General features: G+C 39.2%; 1 protein-coding gene across 1 annotated transcript in view; it reads right to left on the bottom strand.

Annotated features, from left to right (window-relative positions):
• LOC137185585 (kinase suppressor of Ras 1-like) overlaps positions 1-12683 on the bottom strand; it is a 64654-nt gene extending 51971 nt beyond the window's left edge. Inside the window, exon 1 of the mRNA XM_067593784.1 lies at positions 12385-12683. Within this exon, the coding sequence (XP_067449885.1) occupies positions 12385-12555 (171 nt within the window). The 5' untranslated portion in view covers positions 12556-12683. The remainder of the gene's footprint in view (positions 1-12384) is intronic.
• Between the last annotated feature and the right edge of the window lie 9319 nt (positions 12684-22002).

Raw genomic sequence — 22002 nt, 5'->3', positions numbered from 1 at the left:
TGTAACCGGGAGATATGGGAAGTGTCTTGAATTGGGAGTGAGATATTGAGGCAGAAAGGGTATCAGTACAGACAGGGGGAAGTGGGTGTTTGAAAAGACAGATTGGGGCAAGTTAGAGGAAATCAGCAAAGAAATAGTCGCAGTAGCTGATGAAAGTCAGGATGTTGGCAACTTCAGTGAGAGTCTTTGCGCAATAATCATTAAGGCAGCATTAGAGTCAATTCCAAAGAGTAGGGTAGAGGGGAGATGACAAATAAAGCAGCTCCATGGTGGACAGACAAGTGTAGTAAGAGACAGGAACAGGGCTTTTAGACTTTTAAAGAGGATGCATAATTACGACCTTTTAGTTGCATAAGAGAGAGCCCAGGCTGTGGTAAGGAAAACAGTAAGACAAGCAAAGAGAGGAAGTTGGCAAAGATTTTGTAATGAGATTCAACTCCAATAGGAGAAGTGTGGAGTATGATTAAGAGAATTGGGGGTAATGGAAAGGAATGAGAGTATCCAGTTTTTGAATCTGAAGGAGAAGTAGCAGAAACAGACAGGGACAAAGCAGAAATGATGGTGAAAGCATGTCTTCAGATACGTGCTTTAGGATATTTGACTGAAGAAGGAAGAACAAGAGAAATAACATTTAAGAGTATTGGAAAGGAGTAGGGCTATGGTGGATCAACCAATCAACTGTCCATTCACTTTAGATGAGATGAAGAGTGCTATATGTAAATCAGGCAATACATCTCCAGGGGAGGAGATGTATTGCCTATGTTACATAATGTTGAGACAATGTTGAGACTGGAATGAGCCTGCAGATGTATGGGAGAGCATTTAAGAGGGTGAATGTTTTTAGATTCTTAGGTATTCTTTTTGATTAGAAGTTAGCACGGGCTGATCACATAAATAAAATAGTTGGAAAATGTCAGAAGGTTCTAAACGTCATGAGGTGTCCAAGTAGGGTGGAATGGGGGGGGAACTTCTCTTCATTAAAAACTATCTATGTGGCATTGATCCAGTCTGCGCTTGATTATGGTAGTGTGGTCTGTGGTTCAGCCTCAAAAACTCTGAAAAGCGGTATTACAGGAGTGCTGAGAACAAGGCAGAGGACAAAGAACTAGCTTCAGATGAGTTGGCAAAATATATGCAAAGAATATGGGGGTTAATAATGTCAAGATGACTCCAACAGTAGTAATTCCGGAGATTGAGCCATGGACACACACAACACCGCAGACAGACTTGTGCCTGTCGGAGTTCAAGAAGGCAGAGAAAGGAGAAGTTAATCTGTTAATGGCATTTTCAGGCCATGTTAGAGATAACTACTCCCAATACATCCAAGTATATTCACCGGGTTCAAAAGATCCAGAACATCAGACAACTGGGGCTGCTTTTTCAGTTCCAGACAGGAAAGTTGCTGGAATAAAGCAAACTCCAAATTATATGGAAGTCTACTCAATGGAGATGCTGGCATCACTTTTGACTCTGCATTGGGTAGAGGAGAATAAACCAGGGAACACTTTAATCTGCTCTGATTCTGTTTCAGTTCTCAAGAGCCTGAGATCCTTCATCTCAAGCCACCAAGACATTCTGTTCAAAGTATTACAAGTACATTCCAGATTCATTCAAAAAGGTATGTCAATTGGGTTTATGTGGGTTCTGGCACATGTAGGTCTGAGAGGAAAAGAGGAGATGGATAGATTAGCACAACAAGCTTTACAGAGAGACACCATAGATTCCACCATAGATAGATAAGAGTCCCCATTTAGCAAATCAGAGGTCAAGGTAATAGTTTGGAGTAAAGCAATAGGCAAGGGAAGTGGAACATTGAAATAAGGGTTTCTATACAGCTTAAACAACAAAGTCAATTCAATAGTAAGAAATATAGGTTGGTCAAGAAAAGAAAAGGTCATTAGCAACAGAATAAGGCTAAGTCATTATAAGTTGTTGCAGTAGTTGCAGTAGTCAATGTGTGATATTACAAGAGCCTGTACCAGGAGTTGTGCTGCATGCTCAGACAGGTAGGGTCTGATCTTCCTGATGCTGTACAGGAGGAATCAACATGACCGAGCAATTGAGGCCACATGAACCTTAAAGGTTATTGGTCATCAATCATGACAGCCAAGTTTCGGGCAGACTTTGTGGGCATGAGTTGGGTTGATTCAAGCTGGATACTGATCTGTTGTGGTATAGAGGGACGACAAGGAGCTCAGTCTGAGAGGTTAAGTTGAAGATGGCATTCTTTCATCCCTGCCGATATATCAGCAAGGCATGACGAGATCCAAGCCGAGACTGTGTGGTCTTCAGGCGGGAACGACAGGAAGAGCTGGGTATCAACAGCATAGTAATAGTATGAGAAACCATGGGAGTGGATAATTGCACCAAGTGAGGTGGTGTATACTGAGAAGAGAAGAGGACCAAGTACTGACCCTTGAGAAGCCCTGTGGATAAGCCGTGCAGTTTAGACACTTCTCCCCTCCAAGATACTCTAAAAGATCTCCCTGAGAGGTAGGACATGAACCAGCGGAGGGCAGATCCTGAGATACCTCCTGGAGAGACTTACCTCCTTGGAAAGCATGGTGAGTATGGTAAGGAACAAAGCAAACTAAATGAATAAACAATAACTGAACTTAAACACTTGTCTCTTGAGTTAACCAGAAGATGTTAGTACACTGAACATCATGAACATGCTACTGGTAGCATGCATTGTGGGCTAGATGAAATGGCAGAGCAATTATTTTTGCACTGTCCTACATACCAGCAAGAGAGACACACTTAAAGTTACGATTCAAAGGAATCTCATGACACTTGGCTTGAGAAAAATGTTGTAGAGGAGATCAGGTGGGGTATAAGGCTATTTTCAAATTAATTAATTAATTAAAATTTTATAAAGCACAGGACTTAGTGGGAGAATTTAATGTATGAGTATTATAATAACCGTTCTGATCATTCCAATCCAGGGAGTGGCAGTAATGCACCAATAAGCAGCCAACAACTATTTTACAATATTTTAAAATTCTGCTTTCCCCATGATAAACTTGTCTGCATCAAAAGATGGTGAAACAACATTTAACTAAAATGTAACTAAAAATTACATCATCTTAGATGGACTAGCAGCTCCTTAAAGTTCAGTAAGGCAGGCTTCACTGCACATTTCAGAATCCGTTAAAGCTGTATGGATTTCTCAAATAAAAAATAATGAACATATGTGCATTAGGTGTGATCAGAGAGCAACTGGCTTCTCAACAATGAACCACACAAATTTCACATACAACTACTTTGTTTGTCATTGACAACATTCAGCTTTTCTTCTGGCCTCATCTTGTCAATTCTGGTCAGTCTGATCAGCTGTGTCCAAACGACAGTCTGATCTATAAATACTCCTCATTACATCCAGGGATCACAGCAATTCTTCTCAGATTCACCTCAGCTTCGCTGTTACTGCTATAGCAACTGACGCCATGGAAACCTTGACATCAAGGCTCTGGTACAAAAAGGGGCGGTGCAGTCAGTTTATTTTTCACTGATGCTTGCCATGCTGCGGGTTTTAAGTAAAAAATAAGTAAATGTTGCCACTGTCTTATTGTCCCACAGATTGTGCCTCCATGAGCTACATTTACAGCATTGGTAGTTAGGATAGGTCACATTCTTGGAAAATGTTGCTAAAATGCAAACTCACTTACTGCACAGGGAAAGTCTAAACGCTGTTAGAATTGTTGATTGTCCTACACTTTAAAAATTAAAAGCCCCTAAAAATAACTTTAAGCATACACAACTGCCACTTATCATTTAAAGGTTCATCACATAACTTGTACCAGTTCTAAAGGTTCTCAAGATACCAGTATTTTAAAAAGGGGTTATATCGGGCAGTCTGCCAGTCTGCAGGTGGAAGTAATGTTGCACAGACACAGTACAATTTTATTAATGTTGTACAATGTGTTAACTCACACTACAGCTTCTAATGGGACAGTCAATCAACCAGTCACAATAGGTGCTCGCACTAAATGACAATTCCAATAAATTTTGGAATGACAACATCCTCAAAAAGCAAAAGAGGAAAAGGCAGTACTACTACAGTTAATTCTAATTTTAGCAGCCACAAGCTGTGAAGATTCAGACAATATGGTCTGTCTGTTCTGCAGGGAAGTTCAGTTTTACTGACAGGTCCCCCGTACCAAATGTAAACATGTAAAATACTATTCCAATAATATAACAAGCTCACTACAGTTAGTCTCCTGTCAACGTTTCTTTTGACAAGAGACGTGGAAAATCATATCTCAGCACTGATCAAACTGCAGAAATCCATCCAATCATCCAACAGCAAAATTGTTGATAATCCCTCCTCAAACTTAACATCAAAAAACTGCTTATCTGGTGAAATCTGTCCCATTATAAAAGTAGTCGGGCACAGCCAGTTTGGATTTCAAATTGTGCTTTATACGTACAGTCTGCCCAGGTTAAACAAGCTGCTACTGTGATGGCATTTGACTTGTTAACCAATGCAATGATGTTGTAGTGTATGCAGAGAATCTCACTTAGGTGTTAAAACCTGCTACATGTGAACTGCAACCCCTGTGAAGTTTAGTCAAAAGTGACACGTTAAGAGTACTCCACAGATTCAGCATTGCACTCATATAACATGGTGAGCAGTTAAAAATGATCAAAATTGATACAGAAGGAAAAAGAGATATCATTTTTTATTCCATGCATTCTTCTTCCTTATTAAAACCTGGTGCCTACATTTCCCACAATGCAACTCAACTGGGAGACTTGGGTGCTTTATGCTAGTGGCAGAGATGTGGAGCGGGCTACAGAAGTCTGGTAACCTCCCTTCTTTCTAACTCCTCATCCCAAGATTTTTTTCATTTTCAGCCCTAACCCACACTGACTCGAGTGACATCACATGAGGCAATTTATCAGATTTCACACAGCTCACTCTGGAGACACAAAAGACTTTGTACTACTTTTTTTTTTTTTTTACACGTATGCAGTAGTAATCCCCAACACATGCATAAAACTCTGTTAAATTCATGACTTAAACTGTGTGTACACACAAAGACAGAAATATACAGATGCATTCTTTTCATCAGATTTATAAAGCTGTGCATACACATTGTTGTTTTATAAATCTCAGCCATTGTTGAACTAGGCGCGCAAGCCTTATATCCACTCCCACAATTAGCCATAAAGGGATGAAAACACGCCCTGAACCAGCTGTTTTCATATCAATATACTGCCTGCTCCACCAGTCTGTACACCTGTCAATGAAACAGCAAAGAAGTGCAGTTTCACTGATTGTGTTGCATTGCTGAGGTTCTCCAACAGCACAGAGCAGCTGTCATTATGCACGGCGTCCATATCATTAATTCACCACATGGGCCTGTAAACCATCATCAGCATGACGATTAAAAGAATGATACAATTAACCACAAAAGTATGAAGTTTATAAATGCGCCTTTGGCATTTACTGATTGCTGTGTGAACTCTTTCACTTTATTTTTCCATATCTACCTTATCATATAACCCGCAGCTGCTAGAAAAACATGTGTACGCTGGTCTGAAGCATGTGTGAGATGTACACATTCTGTTTCTCTAAATTCCAGTTTATGTGCAAGAAATGACATACGCATAATTTTGGCATCTAGCCCCTGGAAACACAAAATAATCAGTGGAGTTCCCCTTTAATGTTATTTTTCCCCCCAAATCCAATGTCAGACTAATGTTTTGAGACTTATTAAAATTCCATCTTCACATACGCCAACTTCATCCAGGGGTGATTGCCTATGTTATTTGTTAGTTCTATTGTGCTACTACTGTATCAGATTCAGATTGTTCTCCCACTGATGTCAGACTCCTGCAGTCTCGAAGAAAAATCCCCTCATTGAAGTGTCTGTAACCAGCAACAGTGATTACTGGTATTTCCACTTGATTAAGGACTTAAGCAATAATTAATTTTTGATAGACCAAATACACCAGCAGTTGTCCTGGCTAATCATCAACATGATTTTGTGCAGGTCCACCTCTGTGCACTATGACAGAGAAAGTGACATGGCAAAGAGGGGGTGTGCAAAATAATTTGTGCAGACAAGTTAAAACAAAAGCCACATAAAAAAGGTCAGAGAGAGGAGGGCCAAAAGTATACACAGGAGGGAGAGAGGAGAGAAAACTGACAAGATACAAAACGAGAAAGGCAGTTGGGAAACCACATGGGGCTTTCCTAACGCTATCATCGACACTTTGCACAGGCTTTCACATACTGGAGCTAATAAGGCTGAAAAAGTTCCAACCTAATGTGGGCTTAAACTGTTTGCTGGAAGTTCCAAATAAACATTGTAGTTATTTTTGCAGAATTTGGATTCTCATAGAGATTATTTCAATCTGACAATTCCTCTACACCCTCACTACACTGACAGTGTCACTGAACCAGCAGTGCAACAAACGTCATGGTGTGGATTCATTTATGCATAGAAACAAACAGCTGAATCTGCAGCTGTGAAGCCACCAAGCAGCGAATCACGGAGCTGCAACATATATGAGCGCAGGGTCGCCAGCTCTGCTAAACTATCTTAAGTACCCAACACAATAATACAACACAACAAATGTCATTTTAGACTCCTCTAAATATGCATTCAATAGCACATGATATATATATTTTAGTGAAATTTATTTTTCAGGAAACACTTGAGTTCCTGTACTTCCTGTAACGAAGGCTCTATCTGCGCAACCATGCAACTATAGACAAAACAATGCAACAATAACTTTCATTATTATTACAGTTAGAGACGGTGTGTTCAGTATACAGATATGCTTCCATGCACACAGTAAAGCCACCACTGCAAATATTATTGCATTTAAGCAGCAAACTGAACATTTTTAAAGAAATGGTGTGTGCCATTTGTTACAAGAAGATACTTGATGCAAAAGGAAAGGAAGGGAAGTGTAGTCGATACGTATTATCTTATATAATCTTCAGATCTTGGGTCTGATTTGTGTCTTAAAGATGCAGGTGGGGCCGAAGCCAATATGAAGCTCCAGCGTCCAAATGAGTCAAATCAAGTAGATATCTTTCAACATTACAGTCTTTTTAGTGCCAAAGTCCCTCTTTTTGTTATTTTACTTCCACCTGCAGCTCAACAGGGAAACACTGTCTGAGGAAACACAAAGAGGGACTTTGATACTAAAAAGACTGTAAATGTGTCAGATATCCACTTGATATGACTAACTCAGACTGCTGAAGCTGAATATAAGCTTCACATCAACTTTTAAATGCATTTCTTTCTTAAAATGAGGATTTTGTTCATCACTTACATTGTAAGCACATTTGGAGAGGATCTTCTAATGAAAATGCAAAACCTTTTTCTGTATTTATAACAATTTGTGAACCTGTCCTTTAAAGCCGATGTAGAACTAATCCAAATTCAACAGTACATTACTAATTCAGAGTTTTGTATTTGTCTGCATGTATGGATGCAAATGTGTGTGCATGCTATTTATTTTTGCTGTAGACATCCTCCAAACCACATTAATTTAATATCATATTCCACTCATTTAGTGACAGATGTTGTGTTGTAGCTTGTTCCAACTGTCCAAACACAATCAACTAATGCAGCTTTATGTTTTATGTCTGCATGTTAAATTGTGTACACTTGCAGTTGCATGCAAATTTGTCCAGGCATATTAAACCTTATTGTTTTCTTGTTCACATATTTGCTGTTAATGTTATTATAATATAATATAATAACAATAATATATAATTAGTGTTTCGTGTTTTATTGATCTGCTGCTCAATTTTCATGCAGCATGTGAGACAATGTGTGCCTGCGTAGGTTGAAGAAACACTGACTGGCTTTCTGAAGCTGTGGTCATGTAGAAACCTTTTTTCTTTTTTTGCGGTGAATGACATGACTGATATCTGACATCTTTAACGCTTGTCTTTGCCCTGCTTTGGATCTCTTTCAATTATAAGTCTCACATATATATATGTTTTCTCAATAGATGCCATGGTTATTATGCCTGCATATTCACATCAATTGGAAATACTCCATTGTCTTTTGCATCATGTTACACAAATTTGTCAAATTCGCTATGCAACTTTTAACTTCTTTACAAATTAAGGATCTTGGGAATTTAAAATGAAGAGGTCAATAAAAGGGCAAGAAAAGGAGAGAGAAGTGCCAGAGCTATGGACCACTTAGTGCATCATCAATTTGTACACACCTTACTTACTCTTTGATATATAACAAGAGCACCAGCACGGCAACATGCTTATCTCCTCCTCCCACTATCTTCCATATCATTTTCTTGCTAAACAGGACATGCTGAGAATGTGTGGGAGAGAACCGCAGCTAAATATATGCTTCTTGACACAGATATGTACACAACAAGCCTCTGTGCTCTTCCCAGCCCCTGGAAGGATGGGCAGCAACTGCGTCTCCTCGGCAACATCACGCACTGCTGTGATGCTCTGCATGCATCAAGCCCAGATCACACAGCAAATGAGTCAAAGAGGAAATGTGTCCATTTGACACATTTCACATGTAAGAACTTTTGACACATGTAAGAACTTTTGGGCAAAGCAAAAAGAGTTTTGACAAATGATGAATGTGATAAAAGCACAATGGCCACACTGATTGTGGGAAAGACTTACATCTAAACAAAACAAACTGGACTGAAGGCTAAAAGAGGGTTTGAGCAATGTGTGACGCAGTGATTCACCTCACTGCCTAGCAACCCGATAATAGATAATAGATGACAAGTGTGCTTTTGTCACGGTCCTAAAACAGTGATGAGTCAGATGAACGTTCCATACATCAGGCTATTTGGGTAACCTGAAGCCTGTATCACAAAGCAGGTTCAACTTAAGTCTGGCTTCATGGCCTCAGTGAGTCTACCATTGGTGATTGGCTGGTTATCAGCTGGCTCTGTTAGATCTTAATTCAGCTAACATCATGGGAACCATGATCAGATGTGATTGAAAGTGAGGCTATGAATAAGTGTGATGGACATTTTTCACCATTTTCTGACATTTTATAGACCAAACAACTAATCAATTAATCAAGAAAATAATCAATAGATGAATTGATAATGAAAATAATCATTAATTGCAGCCCTAAACATTTATAAGCAGTATATGAACAGTCAATAGATGGTTTATAACATTCTATAATGTAGTTGTAAGCAGATAGAAGTGTTTCCTGTGGGCACCCACAAGTGTTTGCTGCTGTATAAACAGATAATGAATGACAATATAGTAAAACACAGTTGTAATAATACTAAATATGTCTTCATAAGAGAAGTCATCATTTTTGACCAATACTGTACATTAATAAACACTTGAAAATGTCCTTATATCTGCTTACAACTACATTATAGTAAGCATTATAGCTTATAAATGCTAAATAGGGGTCTTTTTAAATATGTTTGACATTTTCACCATGTTCAGTAGTACAGAGTGAGTTTATTATCATAATTAACAATCTATTTTGAATAGTAATGTAAGTGTTTCTGCTGCTTAAGCAGAGAGGATAAAAGAGAGGAAGTTGATGAGGTGTACCTGACTATTATTAACAGTGTGTGGATCATCAGACCAGCAGAAAGGCTGCCGAGCGAGCAGTCACTGGCTGCGGCTGAAAAGGAGGAACACCACCTGGGCCAACAGTTGACCACCAAGAGAGACCAGCAGTTGGCTACGGGACACACACCCAGGTCTGACCAGCCTGCAGTAGGCCTGCCTTAGCAGAGGGTGTATTGTGATTAAAAGGTGGAAACATCAAAAGGACACCGAGGTACACAACTGAAGATGTGTCCCAATTCAGAAAACATCCTCTGGTGGTCAACTTTCCGCCCAATATCAGGACAAGGAACAACAAGTAAAGTGCTGAACTGCAGGGACTGTAACAACTAGTCCTACAAACCAATCAATCTTATTTCCAATTATCATCACAAAGTTGCCACGTTGCAGTAAAAGCATCTACACTGTCAGATTCAGGAATCCTGTGGGGATTTAAGAAACAGCTCAATTAAAGCTATAATCACCATTCATTACTATCTCTCTGTTTGTTAGAAGCTTTGTTTTAAAGCCCGAGTGACACATGGAAGCCTACAACAGTAAAGTGACTCTACTGATTTATAAAAATATCTATTATTGTTTATTACTTGTCACTTTGCTGTAGAGTCGATTGATCGATTAGTCGGTTAATCGATTAGTTGCCAACTGTTAAATTAAATACCAGCTATTAGATAACTGAATAATCATTTGGAGTAGAAGAGTCAAGAATTCTCTGATTCCAGCTTCTCAAATGTGAATATTTTCTGGTTTCTTTAGTCCTTTATGACAGTAAACTGAATATCTGGGTTGTGGACTGTTGGTTGGAACAAAATGAGACATTTAAAGATGTCTCCTTGGGCTGTGGGAAACAGCGATCAACATTTTATAGACGTCACAACTAATCGATTAATTGAAAAAATAAGGGGACTGTGGATATGGCCCCCATCACTTACATTCAAAGTGTATTAGGAAGGGATCTTTTAATAGCCAGTATGAACAGGAGATGTAAGTACAGTAATGTTGCAACAATTAACTGATTCATTGTCAACTAATCGGCTGGAGTCATTTTTTAAGAGGAAAATTTCCAAATTCTCTGGTTCAAGCTTCATAAATGTGAATATTTTCTGGTTTCTTTAGTCCTTTATAGCAGTAAACTGAGTAAGACATTTGAGGATGTCATCTTGGACTTGGGGAAACAATGATTGACATTTTCATAATTATAATTCTGACATTTTATGACCAAACAACTAATCAATTCATTGAGAAAATAATCGACAGATTAATCGATAATGAAAAAAATCATGTTCATATGGGCACCTGACTGTTGTTTTAAGACAGACCTGAAAAATCGTGAAATTATCTTTTAATGTTATTCTAGATGCCAAATCAAAATGATGTAGTGGTTGAAGAGTCCATCCATCCATTTTCTATACTGCTAATCCTCTAGAGGGCCACAGGGGGGCTGGAGCCCATCTCAGCTGACATTGGGCGAGAGGTGGGGAACACCAGTCAATCACAGGGCTGACCTACAGGCAATTTACAGTCACCAGTTAACAAAACCTTCTTGCAACAGTGAGGTGACAGTGTTAACCACTGCACCATTGTGCCGACCTGGTTGGAGAGTGACTAATTAAAATAGTTTCTTTACAGTTTAAGCATTGTTTCATTATTGCAGCACATTTGCAGCATGTATTTAGTTTACTCATGTTGAAAAAATCACCAAAGTGTTATATGAGTGACTCTGTGCCAGGGCACCAAAAGACCACACAGATGGGCAAAGCCATTCAAGGTAAAGAAAATACTAAAATGTCAGATTGCTGCTTGTGCTGGAGCCCTGAGAGTCTACAGCCATGCTAACAGCTGTGTCAGGCTGCACATCAGCAATCTAACATGCTCACAATGATAATGAACTATGGTTTCGTGTGTTAGCACGCTAGCATTTGCACTGAACACAAAGTACAGCTGAGGCTTGACCAGATGATAGCACTAGTTAAAAAGTCAGAGGATCAAAGATAATACAGTTCATCCTCTGGGGAACATGAGTGTGTGAACCAAATTTTACAGTAATCTATTCAATAGTTGTCAAGATATTTCAATAAAGACCTACAAAGTCAACCTCATGGTGGCACTAGTGGAAAAGTCAGTCTTTTTAATACATTATCTGGGGACCATGACTGTCTGAACCAAATTTTATGACAATCCATCACGTAGTTGTTGTTGAGCTATGTCAGTCTAGATCAACAGGCAGACTGCCAAACCTAGAGCCAAGCCAGTCTAAACATGAGTCCTAACAAGTGTGTACTTTAATTCATAAGTTGACTGGCCAGCAGGCCGGTTTGTCTCGTCTCAGGCTGCAGAGCAAATGTCCCAAGAGGATAAAATGGAGAAAAAATGAGATGGAACAAATTACAAATATGAGTGATACATACAATTCTGGATTTAATGGGGTTAAGTAAGGAACTGCCTTTCAATATTACACATTAGCAGTTATATGACCAATACTGTGACGCCCTCACCCCAGTGGTTTCACCTTTTCCATCATGTTGGTTTGTTTCTTTGAGTCTGTAACAAAACTAAGATGCTTAGTTTCCCTTACAGGTCAGGACCTTCTGATCACTATTACGTGGGCTAGTGTAGGCCTACTCTACATTAGGCTGTGTCGTTGAGTGCTGTATCAGTGTATGAATACAAAACTGTAAATAAGAATGTTAAAAGTTTGATCATGGAAGAAAGCAAACACCTGTTTGAAACGGGCAGTACGGTGTCTCTCTAACAGGTGGCAGACAGGCTGCAGGTTTACCAGCCAGCAACATTACAGGACAGGACTAAACACAAGCTCTCCTCTGCTGTACCTCTAAAGTGCGGATCTCCTGCTGGGTGAGGTCGTTGGATGCGGCGCATGTGGTCCGGAGAGCCCGCAAACTGGAGACTGAGATGTCCACCAGGTTCTGGATGAGCTGGCAGTGATGAAGAGCTTCCTCAGCGGCTGTGCTCTGCCTGTCTCTCCGTCCATCCCTCCACATGAGCGCGGCTTATGTCACACTGACGCTTCCTCTAAACAATGCATGGCGTGAAACAAGTTTCCGTGTCGGTTTCTACAAAGCTCCTTCAAATCTGCTTTACCAAGCAAGCAGCAGACATTTCAAACTACTTCCTGTTGTAGCCTTCAAATCAATTCCTGACTGGAACATTTTTTTAAATAAAACATTGAGAACCGAAGTTGAGTCAGTTTATTTATAGGGTAGCTACACAACCGTGTTTTACAGAGAGATGTACCTACATCATTATAGATGTAAATACAAAGATAAAAAGAACCAATGAGCATTAAAGACAGAGTCTGATTATGTTGTCAAAAATAGATTAGATTATCAAAAAGTTAAAGAAAAAAGATTAAGAGATCTAATACAAAGGGCAAACCTATAGAAGAAATGGTACATTTAATTTGCTTTAATTAATTAATTTAAGAATAAACAGTTTAAACGAAATCAGTTTTCAATTAAAGGCTAATGGCTACAGAGCAACTACAAAGGCTGAAACTTAAAAAAAAAAAAAAAAAAACAATTTGAGCTTCTAAACAAGGATCTTATTAATATTCGTTTTAAATTACTTATTTACTTTATTAGTTCCTCTTTAATCGTCTTTCAGATTACTTTTCTTCATCATGCTTCATCATGTACCTATATAGGACCAGTGATGGAAAGTGACTAAGTACATTTACTCAGTACTTGCTTTAGTACTGTACTTAAATACAATTTTAAGGTACTTGTACTTTACTTGAGTATTTCCATGTGATGCTACTTTATACTTCCACTCTACTACTACTCTACATTTCAGAGGGAAATATTGTACTTTCTACTCCACTACATTTATTTGACAGCTTTAGTTACTTTGCAGATGACGATTTGACACAATGGATAATATAACAAGCTTTTAAAATACAACACATAGTTAAAGATGAAACCAGTGGTTTCCAACCTTTTTGGCTTTTGACGTCTTACAAAAAGCAGTGTGTAGTCGGGGTCACATTTCACATGTCTATGAGTTGTTAACAGCTCCACCAAATAGTGATTTTTCCCTCTAAACTTCTCACATGCTTTCATTTCAATAAATGTTCAAATGATTTCACCAGAAATCAAAGATTAGAGAAAAAGTCCAAAAACTGAAAACAGATTTGTGTATCAGAACTTTGTTTTTTCTTCTTTTCTCTCCCATTAATCATCTCACCACCCCTCAGATTTATCTTCTGACCCATTGGAGGGGCCCGACCCCTAGGTTGGGAACCACTGGACTAAACTAGCTGACTGTATATAAAGTGGTTCAGACTAGCTCCACCTCCATGCGGGACTTTTAATTGTCTATTGGTACTTTTACTTAAGTAAAGGATCTGTATACCACTGTATAGGAACTATAAGTCCTAAAAAAAGAGGCACACAACATTTTACTTATTTATTATTTATTTATTTAGTAATTAGTGGGTTGTTTATTTTGTAGGGCTGCATATGGTTTTATTTTGAAACATGCATATTTTGATTTCCTGTGTCCTTGTCACTCTGGCCATTTGACATTAATGACCACCTGCTAAAATGCTGCTTGTCATGTCGCCCCTTTTACTCATGTATCCTAAATGCTTGTCATACCTTGACACATTTTAATGATGACAATAATAATGTTTTATGTAAACAGCCAGCGGAGTAATGAGACTGCACAATGTGTATGAGTGAGTTCATTTCAGATGTATTGCAGTGATATTGGAAGCCCAGACTTTTAACTGGCTGGAAAATACATCTTTGTTGGCTAATTAAACTGTATCATTAAACTAGTATTTTACAAACAAGTATTTCCCAGAGGAAAGAGTTTGAATAGTGGTTGTGATCAAATAGAATATACTGCCATCTGCTGCCAGAGATGTGTCAATGAAATATTTAATCACCGCACAAATAAACAGCCATCATTCAACCAGTGTGTAAGGGTTCAAACCTCCACATTACTCAAGTGCCTGTGAGCTGTATACTGAAGCTCAAGCATCAGTTTCTGTTCTGTAACTGAACCTCACTTCCTGTCTCCCTGAGAAGGACAGAAAAAACAATTTCCCTACTGCAGTTCAGTAAAGTGTCACATTAGTGTTACATCACACCTAATTATGCACATTGCCAAGTAAATTGGTAAAAAGAGCTCAGACAGCGGGCCTCTGAGTCATGAAGTCAGGTTGGATGAAGGCTGAACTCTTATGATTTTTGTGATCTTTTGTTACCACTTAACTCTAAAACCACATCAGTCTGCTCTCTATGAATAAGTCCTGCACATTTAAACCTGCAGTGTGGAACTTTTACAGATAAATGAACATCTGTTATATTCAAGTCCTTGCTAAACAAGTTCACACAATGCTGATTAAGCCTATCACCACCAGATACATCTCTCTGTATTTCACAGTATACCAGAGTTTTTAATCTGGTGTCAGGTTTGACATTTCTGCGCTGGCTGGATGAATGCATACTGATCATGCTCTATTGGCAGAGCATGCACACTAAGACTTCTGCCTGCCAAACTACTAACTAACTGCTAACTCCCTGTTGGCTCTCTGCTAATTTGAATGGGGATAAAATAATTTAATTGTGTGGCTCTTTTCTTGACTTGACTTGACTCCAAATGTTATTAGACCAAATGGACCAAATTCTGACTGTGAAACAAGTCATTTCACGGGGGTTGTGTGAAGCTCAAAACAATTTATCCAATAGTTTACAGTAGCAACACAGTGGGCTACAGCAGAGCAGTGTTTCTGTAATTGAGATCGTGAGAGGCTAGGGATCAGAGCAGGAATTGGAGAGCGAAATTGAACATGAGGATACAAGAGGATCTGAAAATAAAAAGAAACGCAAGAATTCATCAAGTGTTTCAAGTGATTTCAGTGAGTAATTGAGGAAAAAGCGGTCATATCTTGTTGGAATTGTAGCAGAGACAAGAACGGATGGCATTTTCAAGAATCCACATGAAGTTGGGAAGATTGTTGAAGGAAAAGTTGGAGCTGTTAAGTTAGTCAGGATAAGTAGAAATGGGATGGTCATAATTGATTGTGTATCATTAAGTGTCAGGGATTGAAAGCCCTGACTATTAGTACATATAAAGATCATAGCTGTGTGGAATGTTTCTGACTTGGACCAGAAGCAATGAGGAAAGGAGTGTGCCACTGTTTGTAGACACTGAGTCATTTTAGGAGGTTGAGGGTGTGCTTGAAGCAAGAAGAATGAAAAGATTCAGAGAGGGAAAAAAAGAGGACAGTAAGTGTGACCTTTAAAGGAGAAGTACTGGAAAGAGTGTGCCCGGACTATATATGCTACAAGATGAGGCTATATGAGAGGGCTCCTCTCAGATGCTTTTGCTGTCAGGAGTATGGGCTTGTTTCTGCAGTGTGTAGAGCAAGAAGATGTTGGAGATGTGGGAAGGACAACTGCAATATGAAGAAGTGTAAAGAACAAGTGCCTGCACTGTGAGGGGAACCACCATGCAGGGTCAACACTGTGTCCAAAAAGGATTAAAGAAGTAAAAGTGAGTAAAATCAGAACAGAAATAGGGTTGTATTACACTGAAGCTGTTCACAGAGTGGAAAGAAATATCAAGATGGTGGCAGTACAAAAGGAACTGGAGCAGAAAAAGAATAGAGCTGAATAAAATATGCATGGACAAGAAAGGCATTATGACATTCATTGTCAATTGTGCTGTTGAAATAAACGGGAAGTCAGAGAGGATTAAGATGGTGTTGGACGCTGCCAGGAGATTCTTGAATGTTGTGGACATTTCTGGAGAGGAGCTAGATGTAACAATGAGGGAGGGATTTGCACAAATTCAGGCCACCAGGTCTGGGTTATAGAATGGATAATGTTGTGTATGGGAGCACTTTGGGTGAACGCTGTAAATAGTTTACACTGTGGAACTGATAAAATCCAGTAGCTGGCAGTAATGCACCTGAAAACTGTTTGCCGACCGTCAATAAACAGCAAAAAAAGAAGTGTTTTTGTAATTACTCTCACTGCCACAAGGGAGAGACAAAAGTCCCACACTCCAGCGTTATGGAATCTTGAAGTAATTTTTAACTTCACTCGAACAAGGCCAACATGGTTAGACAGCTGTACAATGGAGCATTCTGCTACTCCAGACACTTCATAATATAAGAGTTTGTTTCTCAATCTCCTGTCAAGGAAATGAGATACAATTGCTTTTATTTTGTCATATGGACCATTGTAACTTGTGTACAGCTGTGAAGAATGTTCTTTTTATATATATGTGTTTGATTTAAGTAGTTTCATTTGCATTGACAGTTTGACACAGTAGAAAGAGATGAAAGCACTGTTCATCAAAGCAAGATTAATAGGCAGATACTGCCATGGCCAGATTAACTGTTAGTGGGCCCAGGGGCAAAAATCTGTTGTTGGGCCCCATCTTGAAGATTCGTTCTCTTTGGCAGCACCATTCGGTGGTAAGCGGTAATTGCAGGTGTGTTGTTCTTTTGCGCAGATAACATAAATACATTATTCTCATTGGCTATTTACTGGCGAAGCTTTCATTGCACTTCCAGCAATGTAATGAGTGTAGTTGTTGTCAACTTGGGTACTTCACCTGGTTCATTGTCCTGTGCTCTGCAGTGTGTGCTGCACACACTGCGGAGCACAGGACAGATAGTTACTGTATCTGCAATAAAAACTTTGTAAGTAAAAAGCCAATAATTAAAAAAATAAGCTGCTTCACACATAGGCAAATGAAGAGTGAGTCTGTTGCGTCAGCTCTGCTGATTTAAATGCATGGCAGCAAAGTCACCACCGATACCTGTTTCATAATAATCATAATCTTTGATAATACTGCAAATGCAAGGGCTTTCATCAGTTGGCCATAGGCTCAATCACCATTGTGTTACCCCATTCGTTGATAGATAGTGACTTAACAGACATTTATTTAAATGAAAATCCTCAGAGATCTTTGGGATTGCATCTTTGAATAACTAAAAATACAGCCTAGATCTTCTAGGGGGCACTAGCAGAGCTTCTGATGTACTCACACAGTAAGGAGTCTGGAGTTGTGTTACTGTGTGGGCTGTTTATTCTGACCTGATTTGGAGGTCAGTGAACCAATGAGCTTTGTGGAGAGTGAGGTAAATGCCAATGCAAACACATTCTGTCATATGATGGTCAATCATTTCTTTGCCAACTGGGAGAAGAATCAGCCCTTAGGTTACGTTATATCTGCACAGGTTTCTTATGAGTGTGTAAACCTGCTAGAGTCCACTTCATTTACTGAGGAGGAATCCTGATCGTCTTGTCATTACTCCAACAAAGCTTAGAATCTTCTAGCAGTATCTGTAGCTTCGTCCTCGGACAGGATTCTGCAGTGTCTGTCGGGCCAACGCCCTCTCTCTGTTGGTTTTCCATGTATGTCTGCTGCTGCCTGTATGCACATGCTTTGTTTAGGGCTCTCAGTCACAGGATGTCAAGATGAGGGAATGTCAGGGGTGGAGCGTGTTCTGTGGCAGGAACAAATGAAGCAGCTGCTCTAGACCCTGCAGTGACCAGGGGCCCCAAAACAAGCCAAGTATGTAGTATTTGAAGTTTTTTGCTTACTACTTACTTTAATATTTGCACTTTCCATGAAAACTGAAATCAAAGAGATGTTTACATTTCACCACATTTATCTGTTTTTTCCTTCCATGATTTTGAAAGTCTGTATTTTTCTTTTTGCTGAAGGCAGGGTAGTCTACATTTTTTGTGTTTTAACATTTTCCCATCCCAGATTAATGTTTTATTTCATTCTTCCTTTGTAAAAAAATCAAATAGTTACATCACAAACATGGCATGTGCCACAGAACATAAAGCTGCATTTGACCATATGCAGAAGACAACAATCCTGTCTCTGTTTTTTGATTTTATTTTCCTCATCGATATTGACCAGCAGCTAATAGGATCAATATGTAATTCTGAAAAAAAACCCAACACTGAATAGATAGTGAGTTTTATTCACATCAGACACCTCATCTCATTTATACCATGTTCTAGCATCATGACATGATGTGGTTGATAGGTAAGTGTATGCTTTATTGCTTGCTAAGATGAGGTAGCGGAGGATGGTTGTTTGGCTGTTCTTTGGTGGGTTGAACAGCATGCTTACAATCATGCACAACTTCATATTGAAACCATATTCCTTTATTTGGTAAGACAGATCAAGGGACTTGATTCAAGAAAAGTTTCTCATACCAGAGGGGTTGCTAACCTATTGGTAAGACCAGTGGAACCAGTTATACACAAATAGTTTTTGAACCAGTGAGCGGGCCATGGCATTCAGACAAAGCTGCCTATCAAGCCAGTTGGGTCAGCCACTGTAAACTGAGCAGATATAATGATGATATAAGGCCTGGTCATGCTGCCAAAATTGTGAACCCATCCTTTATGATGATGCTGCCTATCATGCCAGTGGAACCAACCATGGCGGTTTAGCCTGAGCAAATCCAATGTAGATACAAGGCATTCAAGCCACCAAATATCTGCTCTTTGCTTGGTGAGAGTAGGATTCAAAGACAGTTTGAAGACATGTTGGTCAAGGTTAGAGAATGGTATCACCTGTCAGAGGGCTCAGTAGATTTATGATGGCACAGTCTGATATCTATTCATTTGCCATGAGCAATGGTCTTCCATAGGAATGCTCACTCAACGTTTGGCATATTTTAATGTGTCACTGTCATCTGATCTAATTCATCTTTATTTTTATTATTTGGAATACAAAGGTGAGGTGAATATATTCTGGCACTTTAGTCTATCAGCACCCACAAAGCTGCCACCTGTGTCCTGTGTACATATATGCACTAACATGGATACAAAGATACATAGATGCACAGATAGACATAAATGTGTGTTAGCTGAATTGGTCCAGTCAAATCAGTTTACATATTACTCAGTGATAATGGTGTTTTCTCTTCCTATTGAATCATATTTATACTAGTTATAGTTATCAGTTTATTCCTGATAACCCTCTGCTGACATGCTTGTGCTGCATTTGTTCTAGATAATTCTACCAGCACATGTTGATAATGTTGCTCGTGTGAAGAGAGCTGCTCAGCCTGCTCTGTACAGCTCCACCCAACCCCCCCACCCCCCCCACCCCCCCACCCCCACCCCCAACCCATACACACACACACACACACACACACACACACACACACACACACACACACACATACACACTTCATTTCCTCTCCTTCTGGAGAAAAAAGTTATATAAGTAGCAAAATGACTTGTTTTGCACCTCAGAGACAGAACTGACTGAAACCAGTCTGTATGATCACATGTTTAAACTCTTACAATATTGGAGCGTGCAATTTTAGGTGCACATTTGAAACTGTTTCGCTATGTTGTTGAACTCCAGCATGCAGTTGTGTGTTTTATGACACTTTCTGAACAACAGTGTGAGCGTGTGTAGATGTGAGAATGTTGCTGCTGCTGTATAAGCAGAGTAGGGTTTCTGGCACAACTCTACCTACTTCCAACGTGCATGGACAAGGGAAAAAAGTCTAAAGAGGTCAAAACTCAACTTTATTGTTAGACCAGCATGTTTCAGCTTGTGGCCTTCATCAGGGCCATCATCAAATACATTACAAACAACATTTAAATAGGGTAGGTATGAAGCACAAAAAATTCAAAAAGGTAAAAAAAATATTGCACTTGCTTTTAATTTTAAAAGTATTTTTACTTGGAATAGAGTCCTGAGAAGGATCAATTTTCATGAAAAATTATTTTTGTCTTACATCTCTGAGAAATTTCTGTAGATCTAAAAACAGTTCAGATGGACTCACAGACAGGGTTGGAACAAAGACCAAGTTCAAGTACAGAGAGCTGAGTAGAGGTCAGTTCAGTGCTGCTCAGGTTGACAACAGCCAATTTCTTTTTTTTAAAGTGATTTTAAAGTATTTTGCACATTTTGGGTTAAAGCCTCTTCTGTAGGAACTCAAGTACCACCCCTTAGTTGCACTCTCCAGTTTATGGACCAAATATGGTGTCACCCATGTCCCTTATTGGACACTCCTCTAACCTCTCTGCCAGTCTGGGACAATGATTGGTCTGAAGCCACATGACCATGTACCCAGCCCATCTTTGTAGATGCCCCATTGGTTGATATGTGTGTGGCTGTATATGATTGGTTTTCTTTTTTTACTTTTTTTTGGATTTTTTTCTGCTTCATACTTACCCTACTTAAATGTTGTTTGTAATGTGTTTCATGATGACCCCGATGAAGGCCACAAGCCGGAACACGTCGGTCTAACAGTACCAGTGTTCTTTAAACTACAAGTGTTGCTGTTCCTGCAAGAGAGGAACCAGAGTTTCTCAATTCTTCTCTGAGATTGAAAGAGATTCTGTGTGCAGTGTGATACATAACACATTCCTCCACCACAGCGCCATGCTTCACCTCTGTTATGTCAGCCACCCTCTGATCCATGTGAGAATAGTAGCATTTTGCAAAGCAGTGTGCATGGATGCACTCTGGTTTTGGGATAATAATGTGTTATTTAAAAGAATAGAAGGGATAAGACATCATAAAATAACTATAATTATCAGTGAATGGCAGTAAGAAGCTCATAGTTTTTTTCTGCCTGCAGACTACTCCACCCTCCTGTCCTTGAGAGCCCATAACACAGCAATGACTCACTTCCTGTTTATTGAAACTTCTCTCTCACTGAGACTAATATCCTCATGAAATCACATGATGATGATGACACAGAGATCACGCAGACATTAGAATGAAAGTTGGATATAGTACAATATATATGCATTTCAATATTTAAGGAGCAAAAAAAAAAAAAAGAAAAAAAAAAAACTTGGTTAGAACATCTATCATTTTGACTTCTGTGACTTCAACAAGGAATGTTCTCTTCAAACAGGGTGTCCAACTGAGAGCCCTTCCCACACCTTGGGTCCAGGGGCCTGCACCTAGTAGGCCTGTTTGGTAATGTTTTAATGCTTAAAGGATATATGTGGGGCACTTACTGTAGGACATCCTGAACAAATACAATAAAAAGCAAACAGACTTGGAGAATAAATGATGACATACATGAAGCATGTGACTTAAACATCACTCACGCTTCCATTGAAGAGACAATAACGTTCCTCAAATGAATACATGAAACAGACTTCATATTTTCATCATGTCCACATGGTTTTCCATCATTTGAGCTTTGACTGCCTCTTTTTTAATGACGCCATCTCCTTGTGTCCTCTTCTTCTGCAATGGTTTAATGGCACCGACTGGAGCCAACTGTTTATCTCCTGATATTCACGTAATGGAAGTGGATGGATACACACATTTTCTTTTACCGATCTTCTGGAAATTTGATTAAAATTGGCACCACAGCCTGTAAGCTCTGCCTTTTAAAATATGCTATACAAACTTTAGCAATATATGTATCAAATGTTTAATGGTGAGCAGATGAAAACCTCCCT

Source organism: Thunnus thynnus, chromosome 7 (assembly GCF_963924715.1).
Source record: "Thunnus thynnus chromosome 7, fThuThy2.1, whole genome shotgun sequence".
NCBI classification, from domain to species: Eukaryota; Metazoa; Chordata; class Actinopteri; order Scombriformes; family Scombridae; genus Thunnus; species Thunnus thynnus.
The sequence above is the reverse complement of the archived record's forward strand: the minus strand, read 5'-3'. Positions and strand labels throughout refer to the sequence as shown.